Here is a 19,333-nt window from a genome sequence, read left to right on the forward strand (position 1 = left end):
CCTTGAAGAAAGAGGCAGCCCAGAGAGGGGAACCCGCCTTGTTCTGGGCATCAGGAGCCCCGTTTCTGGTCCCAGCTCTGTCACTTACTAGCTAGCGGCCCTTGTCTGAGTCTCTGTCTTGGCATTTGTTTCCATGGATTTCACACAAACACAATACTTTCTGTGGCACTCATAGGGGCCTAAAGGAAAGGCCATGAAAGCCTGAGAGAGTCATGAAATGACCTGGAAAGGAGGATCTGGGCCTTGTGTCAGTGGGCTTGCCACAGGTAACTGATCTCACCCACCTGGAGGGGCTTCAGAAACGCTGCTTCTTGAAGGTGGGAAAGGTAAGAGTAGCTAGAGCCTGGGAAGCCTGGGATGCCAGGTGGAGGGTGACCAAGCCTCCCTGGGGACCCTTTTTCAAGCAATTTTCCTCAGAACTTGTCACAGAATACAAATGGCCTTACCACCGGTCACATGAGATGGAGGACCCTGAGGACGAGGAGGAAGCCGAGACGCAGGAGGTTGCTGGTGAGCTGGAAGCAACATTGCTGCCCAGGAAAAATCGATCAACCCATCAATCAATATACCTTTATTATGTACTTACTGTGTGTCAGTCACTGTGCTAAGTGTTGGGGGATAACAACATGCTCTGAAAACTGGTGGTCATGCACTGTTGGTGGAGTTATATCCTGGTACAGCCATTCTGGAAAGCAATTTGGAATGATGCCCCAGAAGTTACTATACCGTGTATAACATTTTACCCAGCAATACCAGGTTTATACCCCGTCAAAGAAATAAAAGAAAGAAGATAAGAACCCATATGTAAAAAAATATTTATATATTATATCTTTTTATCAACATATATCTTTTTTGTAATGACAAAAGACTAGATGGGAAGAGTGTCCTTCATTTAAGGAGTGGCTGAATAAAATATGGTGTATGTGTAATTGCCACGAATCTAATGGAATATTATTGTGCCATAAAAAATGATTAAAGGGATGGCTTCAGACCAACCTGGAAGGCTTACACGAACTAATGCAGAGCAGAGTCAGCAGAACAAGGAGAACAATGTATGCAATAACAACGCTGTAGGAAACAGGCCACCTTTAAAGCCATAATTCTGCATAATTCAGTGACCTACCATGATTCCAGAAGACTCATCTCCTGACAGAGAGGTGGCAGATACAGGGTGCAGAAGAAGACACGTACTTGATGAATGTGGCCAATGGAGCAATTAGTTTTGCCTGACTATACGTATTTATTATAATGTATAGACTATCTAACCCAGCCAGCCCTTGAGAGGAAGGACTTCCTCCCACCCAAATATCTGTCAGGGCAGAATGATTTTTTTGGAAGAAACCCTATGTTTGGACAACCTTAGAGAAATGTTTCTCTCTTTTTCCCCTATCAGGGACCTTCCTGGGGGCATGTTTAGGGAGAGTGCCCCACAATGCCCCTAGGGGAAGTGCTATTCAGAGGTACCCACTAATTGATTGACTGTTGACCCCTCAAACAATGTCTGTCTTTGACGGCCGGGAACGGAAAACCTAAACTAGGGGGAAATCAGCCCCCTGACTACTTCTGTGGCATTAGTGGCATCTGCCATGGATCCCCCTGAGGGCTGCAGAAGGAGGTAGGGAGAAAGGACAGGGAGACTCTGTATAGATGGCAGAGGTTATTCCAGGGAGAGCTCAGTACTTACTCCTCCTCGGTTTTTTCAGCACTGTGGATGAAACAAAACGTAATGCACATGTCACCAAAGTCTTCCAGGGGGAAAGAGCATGTCCCTGTCCCCTGTCATGTGTGATCAATGAGGCAAAGGGCCTCCAAAAATCTGGGCCAGGTGTAACACAAAACCTCGTTGGGGGAAGAGACCCAGCTGGTCCTTGGGACCTGCAGAAGAGGGCAGTGCTGCACGTGAGGATCTGAGAAGCCATAGCTAGGGAGCCAAGTCTTCAAGACTGCCAATACTTCTCCTCTCCAGAGCCCACTGTCACAACAAAAGGGGCATTTCTGATTACCAAGGCATGAGTATGGTGATAAAAGCCCTGAGTTGTGAATCAGAGCACTTGTGTTCTAGCCCTGATCTTCTCACTAAGTTTGTATATAACCTTGGGCAAATAAGTGATGTCATCTCTCTGGGCCTCAGTTGCCTTACCTGTAAAATAAGGATGTCCAGTCATTTCAGTCATGTCTGACTCTTTGTGACTCCATTTGTGGTTTTCTTGGCAAAGATACTGGAGTAGTTTGCCATTTCCTTCTCCAACTCATTTTACAGATGAGGAACTGAGGCAAACAGGGTTAGATGATTTGCCCAGGGTCACACATCTTGTGTCTAAGGTCACATTTGAACTCAGGTCTTCCCAACTCCAAACCCAGAACTCTATCCACTATGCCACCTATCTGCCCCCCCCAAATAGTAGTAATAATAATAATAATAATGCCTAATTAACTTACCTCACAAGGGTATGGTGAGGGCAAAATCATATAATGGATGTGAACATGCTTGGAGAGGCATGAAATAGTGCATACATGCAAGGAATTAATATGATTTTCAACCTAATTATTAACAAGGGATCCCAGAACCTAGGTGAATGAGAAAGGATGGAGCTTGCAGAAGTATGGAAAGATCCTGATTGTTAATTAGAAAACACAAAAGATCAGGGCTTGAAAAGAAGAAAAGAGCCATAGATGTGCATGGAAATATCCCTACTGATAACTTGTGAAGGCTCAGCACTGAGACAAAGCACCCCCCAGACTCCATTTCATATTGCATGCATGGCTAGGAGGAAAAGAGAGAGAACCCTGTGCAAAGAGGGCTTGAGTGTCAGCTTATTTGGAAGCCAATAGCTTAATGGTACAGCACTTCCCCAGAAAGCAGGCACCCAACAGCTGTTTCTCAAGCTGGAGAAGCTATCCATGGTTAATTCCCATAAAAAAAACACCCCCAAAAGAATCATGCCATTGGGAACTTACATTCAGCCATCTCTGGGGAGAGAAAAGCAAGCATTTAAGACATTGAGTAAAGTTTAAGTAAATTTGCTTCTTCCACAAGCTAGCAAGTAGAGAAGAGGTATCTCCGGCAGATGCCTCATATGGGTCAAGCTGCCTTTGGACCAGCAGCAGGGACAGCTTGCTGAGCACCCTTTGAGAGCTGCCTCGACCCACAGAATGAAGAGGCCTCCATACCTTCTTCTCCTGGCTTATCAGCAATGGCAAGCTGGTCATCAGGGTCTCCCGGCTTGGTGATGACCATGGAGGTCAGAGGGGTCACAAATTTGTATTTCAGGGACAGCTCCAGGGCTTTGGCAGACAGGTCATTCACCTCCTTCTCACTGTTTGCTTTTGTCCTGAGAGATAACACCAGGTCTGAGCTCTGTGTCAGGGGTCCCAGGACTTCCTGACCCAGGGAGGTGGAGAAGTATGGGTTTCTCATAGAGAAAACTATAACTAGCATGCTGTCTGGCACTTAGGGAGGTGGGGAAGGGAAAGGAATAGGTATTTTATGCTGAGCACTTTACAATTATCATCTCATTTGATCCTGACAACCCTGCAAGATAGGTGCTATCACTATCTTCATGTTACAGCTGAGGAAACTGAGGCAAATGTTAAGTGACTTGCCTGGGGTCACACAGCTAGTAAATGTCTGAAGCTGGATTTGAACTCAGATCTTCCTGACTGCAAACCCAGTGCTCTGTCCACTGAACCACCTAGCTGCCTCGTTAATAAGATGCTTAATAAGTAATTGTTGAACAAACAAATGAATGCTGTAAACTTGGGATAGTAGTTCTTGATTCCAAGACAAATACTAGTAAATCTCATGGAGTGCTTTTTCTTTAATCATCATTCAGTTGCTTCTGTTGTGTACTATCCCTTTACAGAAGAATTCATGACAGTTTAAAATCTCAGACCATCACCTGAAATATTCTGAGCTATCTTCCCCCAGGGCTGCCTGATGGGATGCTAAGGAAACAAAGGCTAATTTTAATATTTTTTAAACAATGATAGATACTCAATCATTATAGTGGATTAATAGATTAATATTAGCTTATTGAGCAAAACACAATGGTGAAAGTTAAGTCTGTTAAAAAGAAGAAAAAAGAAAACATGGCGGATATCCTCGATCCAAATGGAAAAGATATTTGGATTATTGCTCTACTCTGTGGAGGATCAGGAATGCACTATGGCTGTTACCGTTTTTCTAGCAGCTGTTGGATGGTGAGGTAAGCCCAGAGCCTCTCAATGTGCTGCTCAAACATGTGACCCCGCTCACGGAGAATTTTCTCCATCTCTTCTTCATCAACTGAGCATGTTGTTACCAGATCCTGGCTTGCCTATGGATTGTTGGGATGAAAAAAATGCACTGGATGAGGTCTGGGGACAATGTGGTCATAGCCTGGCCTAGCCCCCGAACTCAAGTCAAATCTTTTTGTTTTTTTTACACAAAGTATTTTTAATGTTTACTTACTTTTCTCTTTCACCTTATTTTATGTGGCTCATTACTAACAGGCTAGCGTATCTCACAATTCAGTAGTTACAAATTACTACAATATTCATAAGTAATGTCTTAATACTACCATAACATTTTTGCAAAAGCTTACAAATTATTATTATTACTATTTGTTGTTATTATTTTGCTTACCAAATTTTGAAGATAGCTAGTGAACCCCTTTAGATCTATTTTACTAAAAAGTCCAAGTGAAAAGTTTAGTAAAATGAAAAATATTAGTTTCTGGCAACAAACATGATGGGCTTTCAATAAAAATGATTTTTTCATTTTCCTTGGGGTTTCCAATTAGGAGAGGGAGAAAAAAATTGTTATCTGAGAGTTCATTGTACATATATATATATATATATATATATATATATATATATATATATATATATATATACATACATCAATAGAAGAGCTTACACTACTTGGAAAAATCTATAAAACTGCATAACAGCACCTTATCATTGTCTGTTAAATATGCATTTCTAGCTAAGACCATTGGAGTCCATTAAATCAGTTTCAGTTAAAGAACCTGGCAAAGGGCCAAAAAGGTGAGCCGCAAGAAGAAAGCTCCTTTCCTGTCAAGTGATTTATAATGACAGAGACACGGGCAGTGTTTCCACTGACAAGGCAAATTTACTATGAGCTCTCTCCAGAAAGTCAGGCCAGAACATACCTCTTATTCAACCTCGTTTGCTGTTTTTAGCTCTAGGCCTTCCAACTCAGCAGTGGATGGAGAACTTGGAAGACCCAGATTCTAGTCCTTTCAAGTCAAATCTTTTTGCAAAACCAAATCCCTTCCCCTGGCACATGAGGCTCTCTACAATAACAACAAGAGCTCACATCTGTGTAGCTAGCACCTCACAGCTTACACCACAACAACCCTATAAGGGAGACAGCACAAGCATTATCATCTCCGTTTTAAAGATGAAGAAACTGGGGCTCAGCTTGGTTCAGTGACTCACCGGCAGTCACACAAGTGGCAGAGGTGAGATTCAAAGGGCTCTCTCCATTATGCCATGTGGCAGCTGGCTTTGCTCTACCTTCCCAAACCTATCTCCCTGTGCTCCAGAGGGAAAACCATAACTTTCACTCCAGCAAGACTAAATTCTTCACTGATCACCAAATGGGATATGGGTTACTGCTTCCATGTCTTCTTGGTACTGTTCACTTTTTCTGGGATGCCTTATCTTTTTATTTTATTTTATTTTATTTATTTATTTGTTTGTTTGTTTTAGCAATTGGGGTTAAGTGACTTGCCCAGGGTCACACAGCTACTAAGTGTCAAGTGTTTGGTCTGAGGTTAGATTTGAACTCAGGTCCTCCTGACTTCAGGGCTGGTGCTCTATCCACTGTGCCACCTAGCTGCCCCTGGGATGCCTTATCAAAGCCTGTCTAAATCCTACCAAGAAGGCCGAATTCCATGTCTATGCCTTCTGTATAGCCTTTCTTGACCACCCCAGTTTGTAAAGACCACTCTCTCCTCTGAATGCATGGCATAGTACTCACCATATGTAGCCCTTATCTGCCCATTAGCTATCTAAATACTTTTGGGTAGCCCTTGCACTGTTATTTAACTTTCTGCATACATACATCTTGGATCTCCAATTAGGTGATAAGCTCTTTGAAGGCAAGGACTGCATCCTATCCCTCTTTACATCCACCACCACCAAGTCAATAAGCATTTGTTAAGCACATATTTGGTGCCAGGCACTAACACCTTCTAAGTGCTCAGGGCTCAGCAAATGAATGACTGAAGTCAAATGAATGAAGCTCACTTTTTTCCCAAAACGTTCAAAGTGAACCAGGGAAAAGATTTGGGTCCTCTCCTTTCCTTTCCAGGTGCAATACTATATTTGGGAGACATAGGGAAGCTGTTATTCTTTTCCACAACAGGTATGCTTGTGTTAGGTTTTTCTCTTACTACCAGTCAACTAGCATTTAGAGGGTGCCAGGGTCTCTGAGGGCCCTTCTATCTCTAAATATGTGATCCTATGACCTGGGCTTTTCTCTGGGTGCTGAAATGTATAGGGCACTTAGAGCATCAGCAGGAGAGAGACAACTGAGCTTGACACAAGGCAGCAAGAGTAATTAGTTAAATTGGGAGGCTTGCAGACCGTCCCTTCCCAGGGACTTTCTCCCTAGAGCAGCCTGACCTGCTCTGCTTTCCCCAGCATCAGTCTCACACTGCCCCAGGGGTTCTCTCTCTACAGAATGAAGGTGACTTAAAAAGTTAATTTGAGTGGACTTTTTTTGTGCTGCTTGGCCCAGACACAAAAAAGTGGTAGCTTTGCTTACTCTGGCCAGAGCATAGCTGGGGGTGGAGTCTGAGTGCCTGGGATCCTTGGGAAGAGAAATGTGGCTCAGCTGCCTTCCAGGATGAGGGTTGGGGAAGGAGTAGCCCCCGTGTGGGTTTCATACTTTGCAGGCTGAATCTCTCCTGAAGTTGAGGAAAACAGGGGAGGCCTTATGTTTGCACAGAGGAAGCACTGGGTCCGGAGTCAGTAAGACCTGATTTCAAATCCTGCCTCAGACACTTACTAGCCCTGTGACCCGGAGTAAGTCACTTCACTGCTGTCTGCCTCAGTTTCCTCATCTGCAAAACAAAGGATTTGGAGTCGGTGTGTCTAAGGCCCCTTCCATCTCTGGCTACTCACACCACGGCCAGTCACATCAGCTTTAAAGCCTTTCTTTCCACCATCAGTGAGCTGTCCAGCCACCACAATTTCAGAGCCATCGTAGAACTGCTTGACCCGATTCTCTGTCAGGGCTTGGATGGAGGCCTTGGGATACTGGAATTCCACATCTTTGAGCAGAGGGTTGGCAACTTCCTCGTAAAAGCCCTGGAGGAGACACAAGAAGCTGCCCTGGAGAAAAGGCCTCATGCAAGTGAGGTCCTCTCCCCCTACTCTTCACACCTTTTGCAAGTCTCTGAATGGAGGGAAAATGATGTTCTGAACCACAAGAAAACCTAGGCATTTGTCCGCGTTCCTGAAAGGCTGGAGGACAGACATTCAGAGGATTTTCTGCAGGAGGAATGTGTCTAGGCTCGCCACAGCGATTTGTAATGGATCTCAGGGACACAGAATATTAGAATTGCAAGTAACCAACCTTTCATTTTTACTGAGGAGGAAACTAAGGGTCAGAGGTGAGGTCACTTTCCCAGGATCACAGAGTGAATTAGTGACAGATCCAGCACTATGGTATTTCCTTAAAAGACACCGAAATGGTAGAGAATGCTTGGATCATCTGCCTGTTTTCCCTTTTGCTTGATCTGACCTAGTTGTTTCTGTGAAATGGGCTACTTCTCACAGCCATGAAACCACCTTGCTCCAGTCATGTCACTGTCTCAATGTATGACCTCACTCAAGTCCATTCTCTTCAGCCTCAATTTCCCCCTCTGTAATGTGAGATGATTGGACCAGATGATCTCTAAGGTCCCTGCCTCATTCTCACATTCTGCGATGCTTTGTCTCTCTGTTTTTCCTGGCCCAAGGATAACATGCGTTGCCTGCGACCGGGAGTACCCAGCTTTGGAAGCCCCAGGGCTCACATACCTGTAACTGCTCCGCCGCATCATTATCTCTGTAAATTCTGCGGGCTGCCCCATCGTTCTCCAGAGACATTGCCTCCAAGAAATTAAAGTCAACGTTTTCTCCAAAGCCCAGACTGTAGAGTGGAAACTTCCCTTGGACAGCATTCTTGACATTCATTCGGATTTGGGTAAGATTGGTCTCCCCTTTATTGAAACATAAAAATTGGCAAAATCATAACACTCCCCCCAAGTGGGGGCTCTCTACTCCTATCTCCTCCCCTTAACTCCTAGGTTCTACCCTGCTTGTCTGCCTTAGTTTCCTTATCAGTAAAATGGGCATAGCACCCACCTCCCAGGGTTGCTGTGAGGATGAGAAAATGTTTGTAAAGCACTTTGCCAACCTTCAAATGCTATATAAATGCTAGTTATTGTTATCGTTATCATCCTCCTCATCATCATCAGTCACTAAATGGCAAGATTCACTTATCTGTCTCCCCAACCCAATAGCAAGGTCCCTAGCCTGGCACCCAGAAGCTGCTCAGCATTTGTTAAGTGGACTTCCCAAATCACCTTGCCTGGTTTATGAGGCCTTTGGGGACTTACCCACAGTAGGTTCACCATCTGTCAACATGATGACGATGGGAGCGTTATTTCTGAGCCTGGGGTCAACTTCATGAGCCTTATTCAGGATGTTAATTCCTTCGAGCAAGCCACTATTCAGATTTGTTGCTGCATTGGAGGTAAACAGGCATAGTTTGGAAAAGGGGCCAAGTTGGTTGTTTTGTGTCAAGGAGAAAAGGATGAACATAACTGAGTTTCATGTGGTATGGGGAGCAAAGCAAGACAAAGCCCCACCGGCATTTACCGCCTGCGAGATTGAAGGTTTGCACAAAGACTCTGGCTTCCTGCAAATTGGCAGCTGTGGCCTGGATGAGGGAATTTTTCCATGCTCTTACTCGGCCCCCGAAAAGGATGAAATTGAAGTAATCATCTGGCTTAATGTCATCCAGGATCTTAAGGAGAGCCTGCCTCGTCTAGAAGAAAGAACCGAGCTTATTAGAAGACAGGACTTAACACTTGAGAGGACAGGAAAGGCTGGTGGAGGGACATTTGGGAGTGGGGTGCCCAGAGTGACTTTGGGGAAGCACCACTGAGTAGCAGCACCTCCCTTCAGTCACAGACAATGGAAATCATGCCCATCACCCCTAGCTGGGGGCAGATGAACAGGGAGGCTAGGATGGACCAGGTCACTGAATGATGAGGAAAGGATGGAAGATAAGCTGAATGGAGGAGAGAGCTGAGAAGCTCCTGAGCAAGCAAAAGTCTGCTAGATGGAGTTAAGGGGGATAGGAAGAAAAATCATAAAAAGCCACGTTTAGAAGAATGAAGAGGTCTTGCTGCCCAATACGAATGGGAGCCCTGGGGCAAGGAAGGGATTAAGTATAAGACACACATTGACCTCTATTTTCCCAGACATAGATGAAAATGTTACAGAGTGGCAATATGGCATAGGGGAGGCTGGCCTTAGAGTCAGGAAGACCTGAGTTCAGCTCCTGCCTTTAAAACTAGCTGTGCTCTCAACACAGACCATATAGTTCTCAATGCATCCACAGAGAGAAATTCCATACAGCCAGTTCCCAATCTATCCAGACTCCCTCAAAATGATAATTTTCCCCTAACCCTCCCATCTGGAAGTTCTCTCTCTATTTGATGCAATAATAATTATAGGGGGCATTTATTTAGCACTTCAAGGTTTGCAAAGTGCTGTACAGATATTATCTCATTCGATCCACCCAATGATACTGAGAGGTTAGTGCTATGATTATACTCATTTTATAGATGAAACTGAGAGAGGTTAAGTAACGAAGGGTCACAAGTGTCTGAAGTAGGATTTGAACTCAGGTCTTCCTAATTTCGAGTCCAACATTCTCTCGACTGTGCCACTTACAATCTCAGCCATCTACCTCAATGATCTCAGCATTTTGCATCCCCCTTATGGAGTTATCATATTCTAACTCATAAAAAATGTATCTGTATGTTTCTCTTATTTGTCCCTACTCAATAGCATATTCTGTGAAGGGAGGTACAATGTCTTATTGTTGCCTAATGTATGTCAAATTCTAAGAGTGCTATCTCCACTACCGTGGCATCCCTGTGAGGTAAATGGGGCAGTCATTATTATTACTATTTTCAGATGAAGAAACAGAGGCACAGAGGTGTTGAAAAAGTTCCCTAAGTCATGCAGCTGGTTAGTGGATGAAAACCCATCTCCTGACCATAAGATCCATGCCTTTTCCAATATATCACTCTGGTTTTGAATAGGGATGTAAACTCAACTTCTCCAACCTGCCTTTCAAGAAAAACCCAGAGTAGATAGATAAGAAGTTGGGCTAGTTATTTAAAATTTATGGTGTGTGGGTGAGGGTTAATTGATGAAACTTTCCGATTTTGCAAAGCCTGTCACTCACCTGTTTTATTTTCTGACCAGCCATTGATCCACTAATGTCTATCACAAAAACTACATTCTTGACCATGTTCTTCAGGTTTTTTGGTGCAAAGAATTGTGCGAAATATTTATTGACCACCTGAATCAAGAGAGAGATAAGTTAAGGAATTCATTTCACACACCCATCTGTTTGTTAGCTCATATCCTAAATGGGAACCTACCTGCAGGTCACAGACTGTATCTCTTTTCACATCGTATTTTATTGTAAAATCTCCATCCAGTAAGGATTTGGTGCAAGTGGGGCAGGTCTGTTGTTGATCAATTGTAGGATTAAAATACACACGACCCTGAAATCATTCAATTCAAAAACGCTTTATTTAACCATTATTATCAGCTAGAATTTTTGCTATGCCCCCAAAGGAAACAAGAGGTTATCCCCTTCTTTTAAGGGATGCCCATGTGTCTACTAGTTATGCAAGGTTCCTCCTTACACTTTCACATGGATATGAAAAGGAAATAGAAACATTAGCTTAGGATGACTGAATAGATGAAAATGTTTGTCTACACCTTCAATGAGACCATTGGATTCTTTCCTCATCTGGAAGAGAAAGAGGAAAAGGTAAACATGGGTGGGGTTCTAGGTGTTGCAAGGGCCATAATGCTTCCTGCAAATGGTGCCCCTTGGATGCTGAGAGGCATCTACAAACTGCTCTGGTTCTTCCCACAGAGCCCCACTAAAAAGGAGATTTTGATAAACTTCTGGCAAGATGGTGGGATGAAAGGTTGTCAAAGAGCTACACGGTAACGCTTGCTTTAGTAAAGATAGCAATGCCACCCCAAATAAACAATAAGTGGATGGAAAGAAAAGGGGGACAAATAAAGAACCTCAAAAAAGGCTTCCAAATAAAGAAAAATAAAGGAAAAAGACTTGTACTTCATCGGGGGTGGGGTAGGGAATTCCAACACAAATAAAAACAAAATACTATGGTTTAAAATATACTAAAGAGAAGTCACTAAGAGTAGAAGAAAAAAATCAACTTCAACAATGACCCCCGAAATTAATCCAAGAAACACATGACCAATGGAGAGAATTCTAGACTTGGAATCAAACAGGACCAAATCATACCTTGGACACTCACTAGCTGTATTAAGTTACTTAACTGAGCTCAGTTTCCTAATCTTTAAAATTACTAATAACTGTAGCACTTACCATAGAGAGCTATTATGAAACTCAAATGAAATAATATATTATGCAAAGCACTTTATGAGCTTAAAACATTATATAAATGTCACCTACTATTAATAAAAATAGAACAAGACAAATTTATTATAAAAAATAACAACATATAAAAAATCAATGGAAAATGTGAACAAAAGAATGAAATTTATGAGAAATAAAATTCTCAAACTGAAAGGTATACTGTCAGAAGCAATAAAAAATATAGTGAAATGTTCTCAAATCAAAAAAGGATAAGTCACAGAAAAACTGTAGAACAATATCATCAATGAGTATGGATGCAAGAATTTTAAATAAAATGCTGAAAAATAGAAGACAATGATATATTTTTAAAACTCATCATGATCAAGTGGAATTTATATCAGAAGTGAAAAAATCATTCAAAATTAGTAAAAGTTGCAAAGCAAAGTCTTTTTTCAGTCTCTGGCCACATCTGTATGTGAAGGGGCTAGAAATATATTTAAGCAGATGACAGAGACAATGACTTTGCTTCAGGTTTGGCATTATATCTGTACTTTTTACTACACTTTTATCTACATGAGGGACTGGAAGAGATTTAAAATTTTAAAATAGAGGAACCTGAACTTTTTGGTACTTACTGAGTGAATAATCATTTAAAGAGCTCTCCTGCCTGGGTCCGAGAATCTTCTGCTGGGGAGATGAGAGGTCTCAGGAGAAAGGATTTTGAGGAAACAAGAAAGAAAAGCCTGAGCAGAAGTTTTTGCTGGTCTTAAGCCAGAATTTCTGCCTTTTCTAAAAGAGTTTAAAAAAAAAAACATGGCAGAGACTTTTGGATAAGATGGTGACATCTGAAATGTGATCCCAGAAAGAGCAATAATAAAGAAAATTGAAAAGAATGAGAAATAAGCTCTTCCACCCAGTTTATACCCGTCCCAACAAGACAATCAGAAACTGGAAAAGGCAGGTAGAAGGGTCTTCCCGAGGAACCCAGTCCAAGTGCAAGCAAACACAGAAGCCAATAGGAGCTGGAAGAGAGATCAAACCAGAGAAAGCAATACGAACTTGAATAAACCAGCTGGAAGCCATAGAGAAGGGAGAATCCAGAGAAGCCAATATAAGTGTAGATCAATAGCCAGGCTAGCGGCAGTAGGGAAAGAAATCAGGGCAGGGAAGCCAGCGTGAGCTCCAACAAATCAACCTGAAGCCAGCCAACCAGTACTTTGTGTAGGTGAGGTCATAAGCTCCAACAATCAGGGGCCTACAGATAGATCCTGAATGTGGCCTATGAGAACAGAAGTAGGGACAGAACTAGACCCCATAGGTCACTTTGCAAGGAGAAAGGGCCCAGCTGAACACTCCTCAGAACACTGGCAGCCACAGTAGGAAATAAGGACACTTTAGAACATTAACTCCAATGCCAGGAGAGCTGTCCGGAAGTGTTGAGGGCCGATCTCAAGAGTCTGATAAGGGTTTAAGATCCAAGGCAGAGTTTGACCTCTGCCCAGGCTTTTACCCGTAAGGGCTCGATGATTAAGTGGTACGGCTCTCCAATCCCTTCCTGATTAGGAGGTCCCTGAGACACTCCTTCTCACTCTTTGAACCTTAGATTTACACATTCACTCCTCTATGCAGGTGGCGCCAAGGCGCCTGGGAAAACCTTGGAAAATACAACCCAATCTAAGAACCCCTGATAACGAGGAAATTCATGTTGTCACATCCTCAGCAGATGTTCTGGGGAGTATCTCACGGGGAGGACTCTTTGAAGTTAGGCTAGATTTTCTCTATATATCCTGTACCCTCAGATGAATAAACTGAGTCAGTAATTCTACTCCACCTGGCCCATGTCACGCCTCTCCGTTCAGTGTACAATCTGGTTGCGGGCAACACAGAAGGTCTAAGATTTGTTCCACTGGAGCCTGTCAGGGGTACTCCTAATTAGGGATTTTGTAAGAAGATAGAGTCTTGGTAACAAATTCGTTGAAATACAGAATGTAGCAAACAGAACTCAATTACTCAATATGGCACCTAAAAATAGCAAAGTCTAAAGATTAAAAAATAGAAGAAAATATAAAGTATCTGCTATAAAAAACTGACATTGAAAGAAGATTGAGGAGAGATAATTTAAGAATTACGGTGCTACCTGAAACCATCACCAAACAGAAAACCTGGATGCCATATTTTAAGAAATTATAAAAGAGAATTGCCCAGATCTATTAGAACCAGAGACCAAAGTGAAAACAGAAAGAATCAGTTGGTCACCTCCTGAAAGGTCACCAAACTGAAGCTGCCTAGGATTGTTATGGCCAAAACACAGAAGTTTCCAAGTAAAGAAAAAATGCTACAAGGGGATGTAAAGAAGGAGTTTAAGTACCAGAGAACTATAGTTCCACAAGACCTGGAAAGCAACTACTATGAAGAAGAAAAAAATCTTAGAGTGTTATCCTCCACAAGGCAAAAGGTAAAGACTTAAAACCAAGAATAACTTATCTTGCAAAACTGTAGATCATTCTACAGGAGGAAAATGGATCTTTGACAGAAGAAATTTTGAAAATCAAAGAATAAATAAACAAAACTGAAAATAAAAAAACCATTGAAAAATGAAAGTAGATGATTTTTCAGAATAATTAATAAAATAAATAAACTGTTAGCTAATCTGATACAAAAGGAAGGAAAACCAAATTGCTAATATCAAAAATGAAGACAAAGAATTTATCCAAAAGAAGAGGACATAAGGAAAATTATTAAAAACCATTTTTCCCAATTAAGCAATAAAACAGAAGAGAAATTAAATAGAATATTTGCAATAATATAAAATACTGTTAAAGGAGGAAGACAAGATGCAGGAGTAGAGGCAGCAACCCAACTGAACTCCCCCATATACTCCTTCAAACAATTTTAAAATAATATCTCTATTCAAATTTTGGAGTGGCAGAGCCAACAAAAGGTCAGAGTAAAACATTTTTATAGTTGAAAAAACTTAGGAGGTTGGTAGGAGAGGTCTATAATGACCTGGAGTGCATATGGAGGCAGTACTATATGTGGGCCTTGAAGGCAGCTGCAACAGATGACGCAACAACTTCAAGAGCTCTTAGCTCAGAGATTGTAAAGGGGTTAGACAACTGATCAGAAAGAGATGATAGGGGACACCTTTGTGGGTACTGGGTGCAGTTGACACTGATTGGCAACTCTATTGCCTATAGGCAATTTTAGGTCATAATTCCAAGGCAGAGAGAAACAGTAGCACTTCATGGCTTAAAGGAAGTGGAGGCCCTACCAGGGGATCAGAACACAGACCAGGAGAGAAATGACCAGACCTCTCTCCAGATGACAACACCTTGGAAGCACCAAAAATTTTCAGACCCCCAGAACTAACTCTGGAAACAGCAACGAGAAAAGCTTAAAACTTGGGATAGTGCCTCCTCACCCCTAGGTGAGCAGAGCCCAACTTTAATGCAGTTCAAAGTGAAGAAATAGGTTGGAAAAACAAGCAAGCAATAACAACAACCGTCACAAAGAACTTAACCATAAAAAGCTACTGGTGTCAAGGAAAACCAAGATACAAACCCAGTAGAAGATAGCAATGTGAAAACAGCTAAAAGTAAGGCCTTAAAGAAAAATGTTAATTGAACACAAGCCCAACAAGAATTCCTGGAACAGTTAAAGAAAGAGATAAGAGTGGTAGAGGAAAAATTGGAAAAGAAATAATAGTGATGAATGAAAATTGTAAAAAGAGAATTAACGGCTTGGAAAAATAGCACAAAAAATACTGAAGAAAATAACACCTTAAAAATAAGATTTGATGTAATGGTAAAAGAAGCACAAAAAATCATTGAAGAGGGGGCAGAACCAAGATGATGTAGTAAAGGCAGGAACTGACACAACCTCTCTAAAGTTCTCCTCCAAATAACTTTGAAATAACACCTCAAAATGAATTCTGCAATGGCAAAACCAACAAAAGGTTGAAGTAAAACCATATTTCAGTGCAAGCCAACTTAGAAGATCAGCAGGAAAGGTCTGTCTCACTGGGACAAGAGGGGAGTATGGTTGGTGCACTTCATGCCTGGCAAGTTAGCAATGAGGACTCATGCCTGCTGCAAGTGAGCAGCAAGGCCCCAGGCCTCTGCACAAGACAGCCAGTAGTAGGCCATGCTAGGTACATGCCAGCAGCAGGCCTTCAGGGCAGCTGAATCTGCAGCAGCAACTTCTGGAGCTCTCAGCCCACAGACAGTAAAGAGGTTGGACAACTGATCAGAAGGAGGCTACAGGGGACCCTTAGCTGGCATTGGGTGCCGGACTTTGTTGCACTGCCCATATAGGAATCTGGATCACATTCCCAGGGCAAGGAGGAGCACTAGAATACCAGAGCTTGAGGCCGCAGTGGGGTGGGGCTTTGGTCACAGTTTCAGGGCAGAAACACTGCTTATAATCTTACAGTCCAGAATGCAGGCCAGGAGAGCATACCACCTTAGATCATACCGCTTCAGAAGAACAAAAACCTACTGACCCCCAGAACTAGCTCTGAAAATAGCAGAGCAAAAAATCTGAAGCTTCAGACAGTGCCCCCCTCACCCCAGGAGCAAAGCTCAACTTCAACATAAAGTTAAAAATCAAAAAATAGGCTGGAAAAATGAGCAGGCAACAACGACAAAAAAGAACCTAAGCACAAAAAGTTTCTGTGGTGATAGGGAAGATCAAAACACAAACTCAGAAGGGAACAGCAATGTTGAAACAGCTGCATGTAAAGCCTCAAAGAATTATGTGAATTGGTCTCAAGCCAAAAAAAGAACCACGGAAAAGCTCAAAAAAGATTTTAAAACTCAAATGAGAGATATAGAGGAAAAATTGGGGAAAGAAATTATGGTGACACCAAAAAATCATGAAAAAAGAGTCAAAAGCTTAATAAAGGAAGCAGAAAAAACTAAAGAAAATAACCCCCTTAAAAAACATAATAGACCAATTGGTAAAAGAGGCACAAAAATACACTCAAGAGAAGAATTCTTTAGAAAGCAGAATTGGCCAAAAGGAAAAAAGATATACAAAAATTACAAAAATTCACTGAGGAAAACAACTCCTTAAAAAGTAGAATTGGCCAAATGGAAAAGGAGATACAAAAGCTCACTGAAGAAAATAATTCCTTAAAAATTAAAACTGGGCAAGTGGAAGCTAATGACTACATGAGACATCAAGAAACAATAAAACAAAGTCAAATGAATTTTTTAAAAGTAGAAGAAAGTGTAAACTATCTCATTGGAAAAACAACTAACCCGGAAAATAGATTGAGGAAATATGATTTAATATTTATTGGACTACCTTAAAGTCATGATCAAAAAAAGAGCCTAGACACCATATTTCAAGAATTTATCAAGGAGAGCTTCCCTGAAATCTTAGGTCCAGAGAGTAAAATATAAATTGAAAGAATTCATGAATTACCTCCTGCAAGAGATCACAAAATGAAAACTCCCAGGAATATTGTAACCAAATTCCAGGGCTCCCAGGTCAAGGAGAAAATATTGCAAACAATCAGAAAGAAACTATTCAAATATCATAGAGTTATGGTCCAGATTGCACAAGATTTAGCATCTTCCACATTAAAGAAGCAGAGAGCTTGGAACATGATGTTTTGGAGGGCAAAGGACCTAGGATTACAACCAAGAATACCCTACCCAGAAAAACTAAGTGTAATTCTTCAGGGGGGGGGAAGGAATGTATATTTAATGAAATAGAGAGCTTTCAAATATTCCTGATGAAAAGACCAGAACTGAATAGAAAATTTGATTTTCAAATGCAAAACTCAAGGGAAGCATAAAAAGGCAAATAGGAAAGAATAATAGTAAGGGATGCAGTAAGATTAAACTGTTTACATTCCTATATGGGAAAATGATATGTGTAACTCCTAAAAACTTCATCATTATTAGGGCAGTTAGAAAGAGTATACATAGACAGAGGGCAGAGGTGTGAGTTGACTATGATATCCAAAAAACAAACAAAATTAAAGAGTGAGAAAAAATGATGCATGGGGAGAAGGGGGAAGGGAGATGTGGAATGAGGTAAATTATCTCACATAGGTGCAAAAGAGCTTTTACAATGGAGGAAAAGATAGGAAGTGGCAGGCCACACTTGAACTTTACTCTCACTGGAATGAGCTGAAAGAAGAAATAAAATACACACTCAGCTGGGCATAGAAACCTATCTTGCCCTACAGGAAAGTAGGAGGGAAGGGTAATTAATGAAGGTAGGGGCTAATAGAAATCAGGGCAGATTGGGGAAGGTGGTGGTCAGAAGCAAAACACCTTTGAGGAGAGACAGGATAAAAGGAGAGAGGGGGGGAAGGAAAAACAGGTGGAAAATAGGATGAAGGGAAATACACAGTTGTAATCATAACTGTAAATGTGAATATGGTGAAGTCACCCATAAAAGAGAAGTGGATAGCAAAGTGGATGGAAAACCAGAATCCTACAATATGTTGTTTAAAAGAACACATTTGAAGCAGAGAGACACACATAGAGTAAAGGGAAAGGGCTGGAGCAGAATCTATTATGCTTCAGCCAAAGTAAAAAAAAAAAAAAAGCAGGGGTAGCAATTTGTGATCTCAGACAAAGAAAAGCAAATATAGATCTAATTAAAAGACAAGCAAGGAAACTACATCTTTCTAAAAGATACCATAGACAATGAAGTAATAGCAATATTGAATATCTAAGTTCCAAATGGTATAGCATCTACATTCTTAAAGGAAAGGTTAAATGAGTTATAGGAGGAAATAGGCAATAAAACTATACTAGTGGGAAACCTCAAATTTTCCCTTTCAAAACTAGATAAATCTAACCAAAAAATAAACAAGAAATAAATTAATGAGATAAATAGAATTTTAGAAAAGTTAGATTTGATGGACCTCTGGAGAAAACTGAATGGGAATAGAAGGAATATACCTTTTTCTCAGTGGTACATGGCACCTACACAAAAACTTACCAGGTATTAGGTCATATAAACCTCACAACTAGATGGAGAAAAATTAAATGTGTCCTTTTCAGATCATAATGCAATAAAAATAATATTGAACAAAGGGCCATGGAAACATAGATTGAAAATTAATTGGAGATTAAATAATCCAATCCTAAATAATGAGTGGGTTGAAGAACAAATTATAAAAGCAGTAATTTCATTGAAGAGAATGACAAGACAATACACCAAAATTTATGAGTCGAAGCAATACTTAAAGGAAATTTTGTATCTCTCAATGCTTACATCAATAAAATATGGAAAGAATAGATCAATGAATTGTGCATACAACTAAAAAAAAACTAGAAAGAGAACACATTAAAAAAAATTAAACACCAAATTGGAAATTCTGAAAACCAGAGGAGAGATTAATAAAACTGAAAATATAAAAGCTATTAAACTAATAAATAAAACTAGAAACTGGTTTTATGGGGAAAAAACAATAAAAGAGATAAACTATTGGTTAATTTTATTTTTTAAAAAGAAAACCAAATTACCAACGTCAAAAATGAAAAGGGTGAATTCACCACCAATGAAGAGGAAATTAAAGCAATTATTAGGAGCTATTTTATCCAGTTATGTGCCAAAAAATCTGACAATCCAAGAGAAATGAATGAATATTTACAAAAGATGCCCAGATTAACAGAAGAAGAAGTAGACAAACCATCAATGAATTATACC

General features: G+C 40.9%; 1 protein-coding gene across 3 annotated transcripts in view; it reads right to left on the reverse strand.

The window, feature by feature from the left end:
• ITIH1 (inter-alpha-trypsin inhibitor heavy chain 1) overlaps nt 1-19,333 on the reverse strand; it is a 44,577-nt gene that overhangs the window by 16,812 nt on the left and 8,432 nt on the right. For 2 of the 3 annotated variants that reach the window (XM_020971562.2, XM_020971561.2), the window contains 11 exons: nt 10,680-10,805; nt 10,481-10,597; nt 8,878-9,046; nt 8,616-8,741; nt 8,035-8,216; nt 7,135-7,320; nt 4,177-4,316; nt 3,172-3,332; nt 2,959-2,970; nt 1,685-1,705; nt 447-530 (listed from right to left, as the gene is read on the reverse strand). In XM_020971562.2, the coding sequence (XP_020827221.1) occupies nt 447-530; nt 1,685-1,705; nt 2,959-2,970; nt 3,172-3,332; nt 4,177-4,316; nt 7,135-7,320; nt 8,035-8,216; nt 8,616-8,741; nt 8,878-9,046; nt 10,481-10,597; nt 10,680-10,805 (1,324 nt within the window). The remainder of the gene's footprint in view (nt 1-446; nt 531-1,684; nt 1,706-2,958; nt 2,971-3,171; nt 3,333-4,176; nt 4,317-7,134; nt 7,321-8,034; nt 8,217-8,615; nt 8,742-8,877; nt 9,047-10,480; nt 10,598-10,679; nt 10,806-19,333) is intronic. The other variant, XM_078152293.1, reaches the window with a different exon arrangement.

The sequence above is a fragment of the Phascolarctos cinereus genome, unplaced genomic scaffold (assembly GCF_003287225.1).
Source record: "Phascolarctos cinereus isolate Bilbo 61053 unplaced genomic scaffold, phaCin_HiC Scaffold_4;HRSCAF=312, whole genome shotgun sequence".
Classification (NCBI taxonomy): Eukaryota; Metazoa; Chordata; class Mammalia; order Diprotodontia; family Phascolarctidae; genus Phascolarctos; species Phascolarctos cinereus.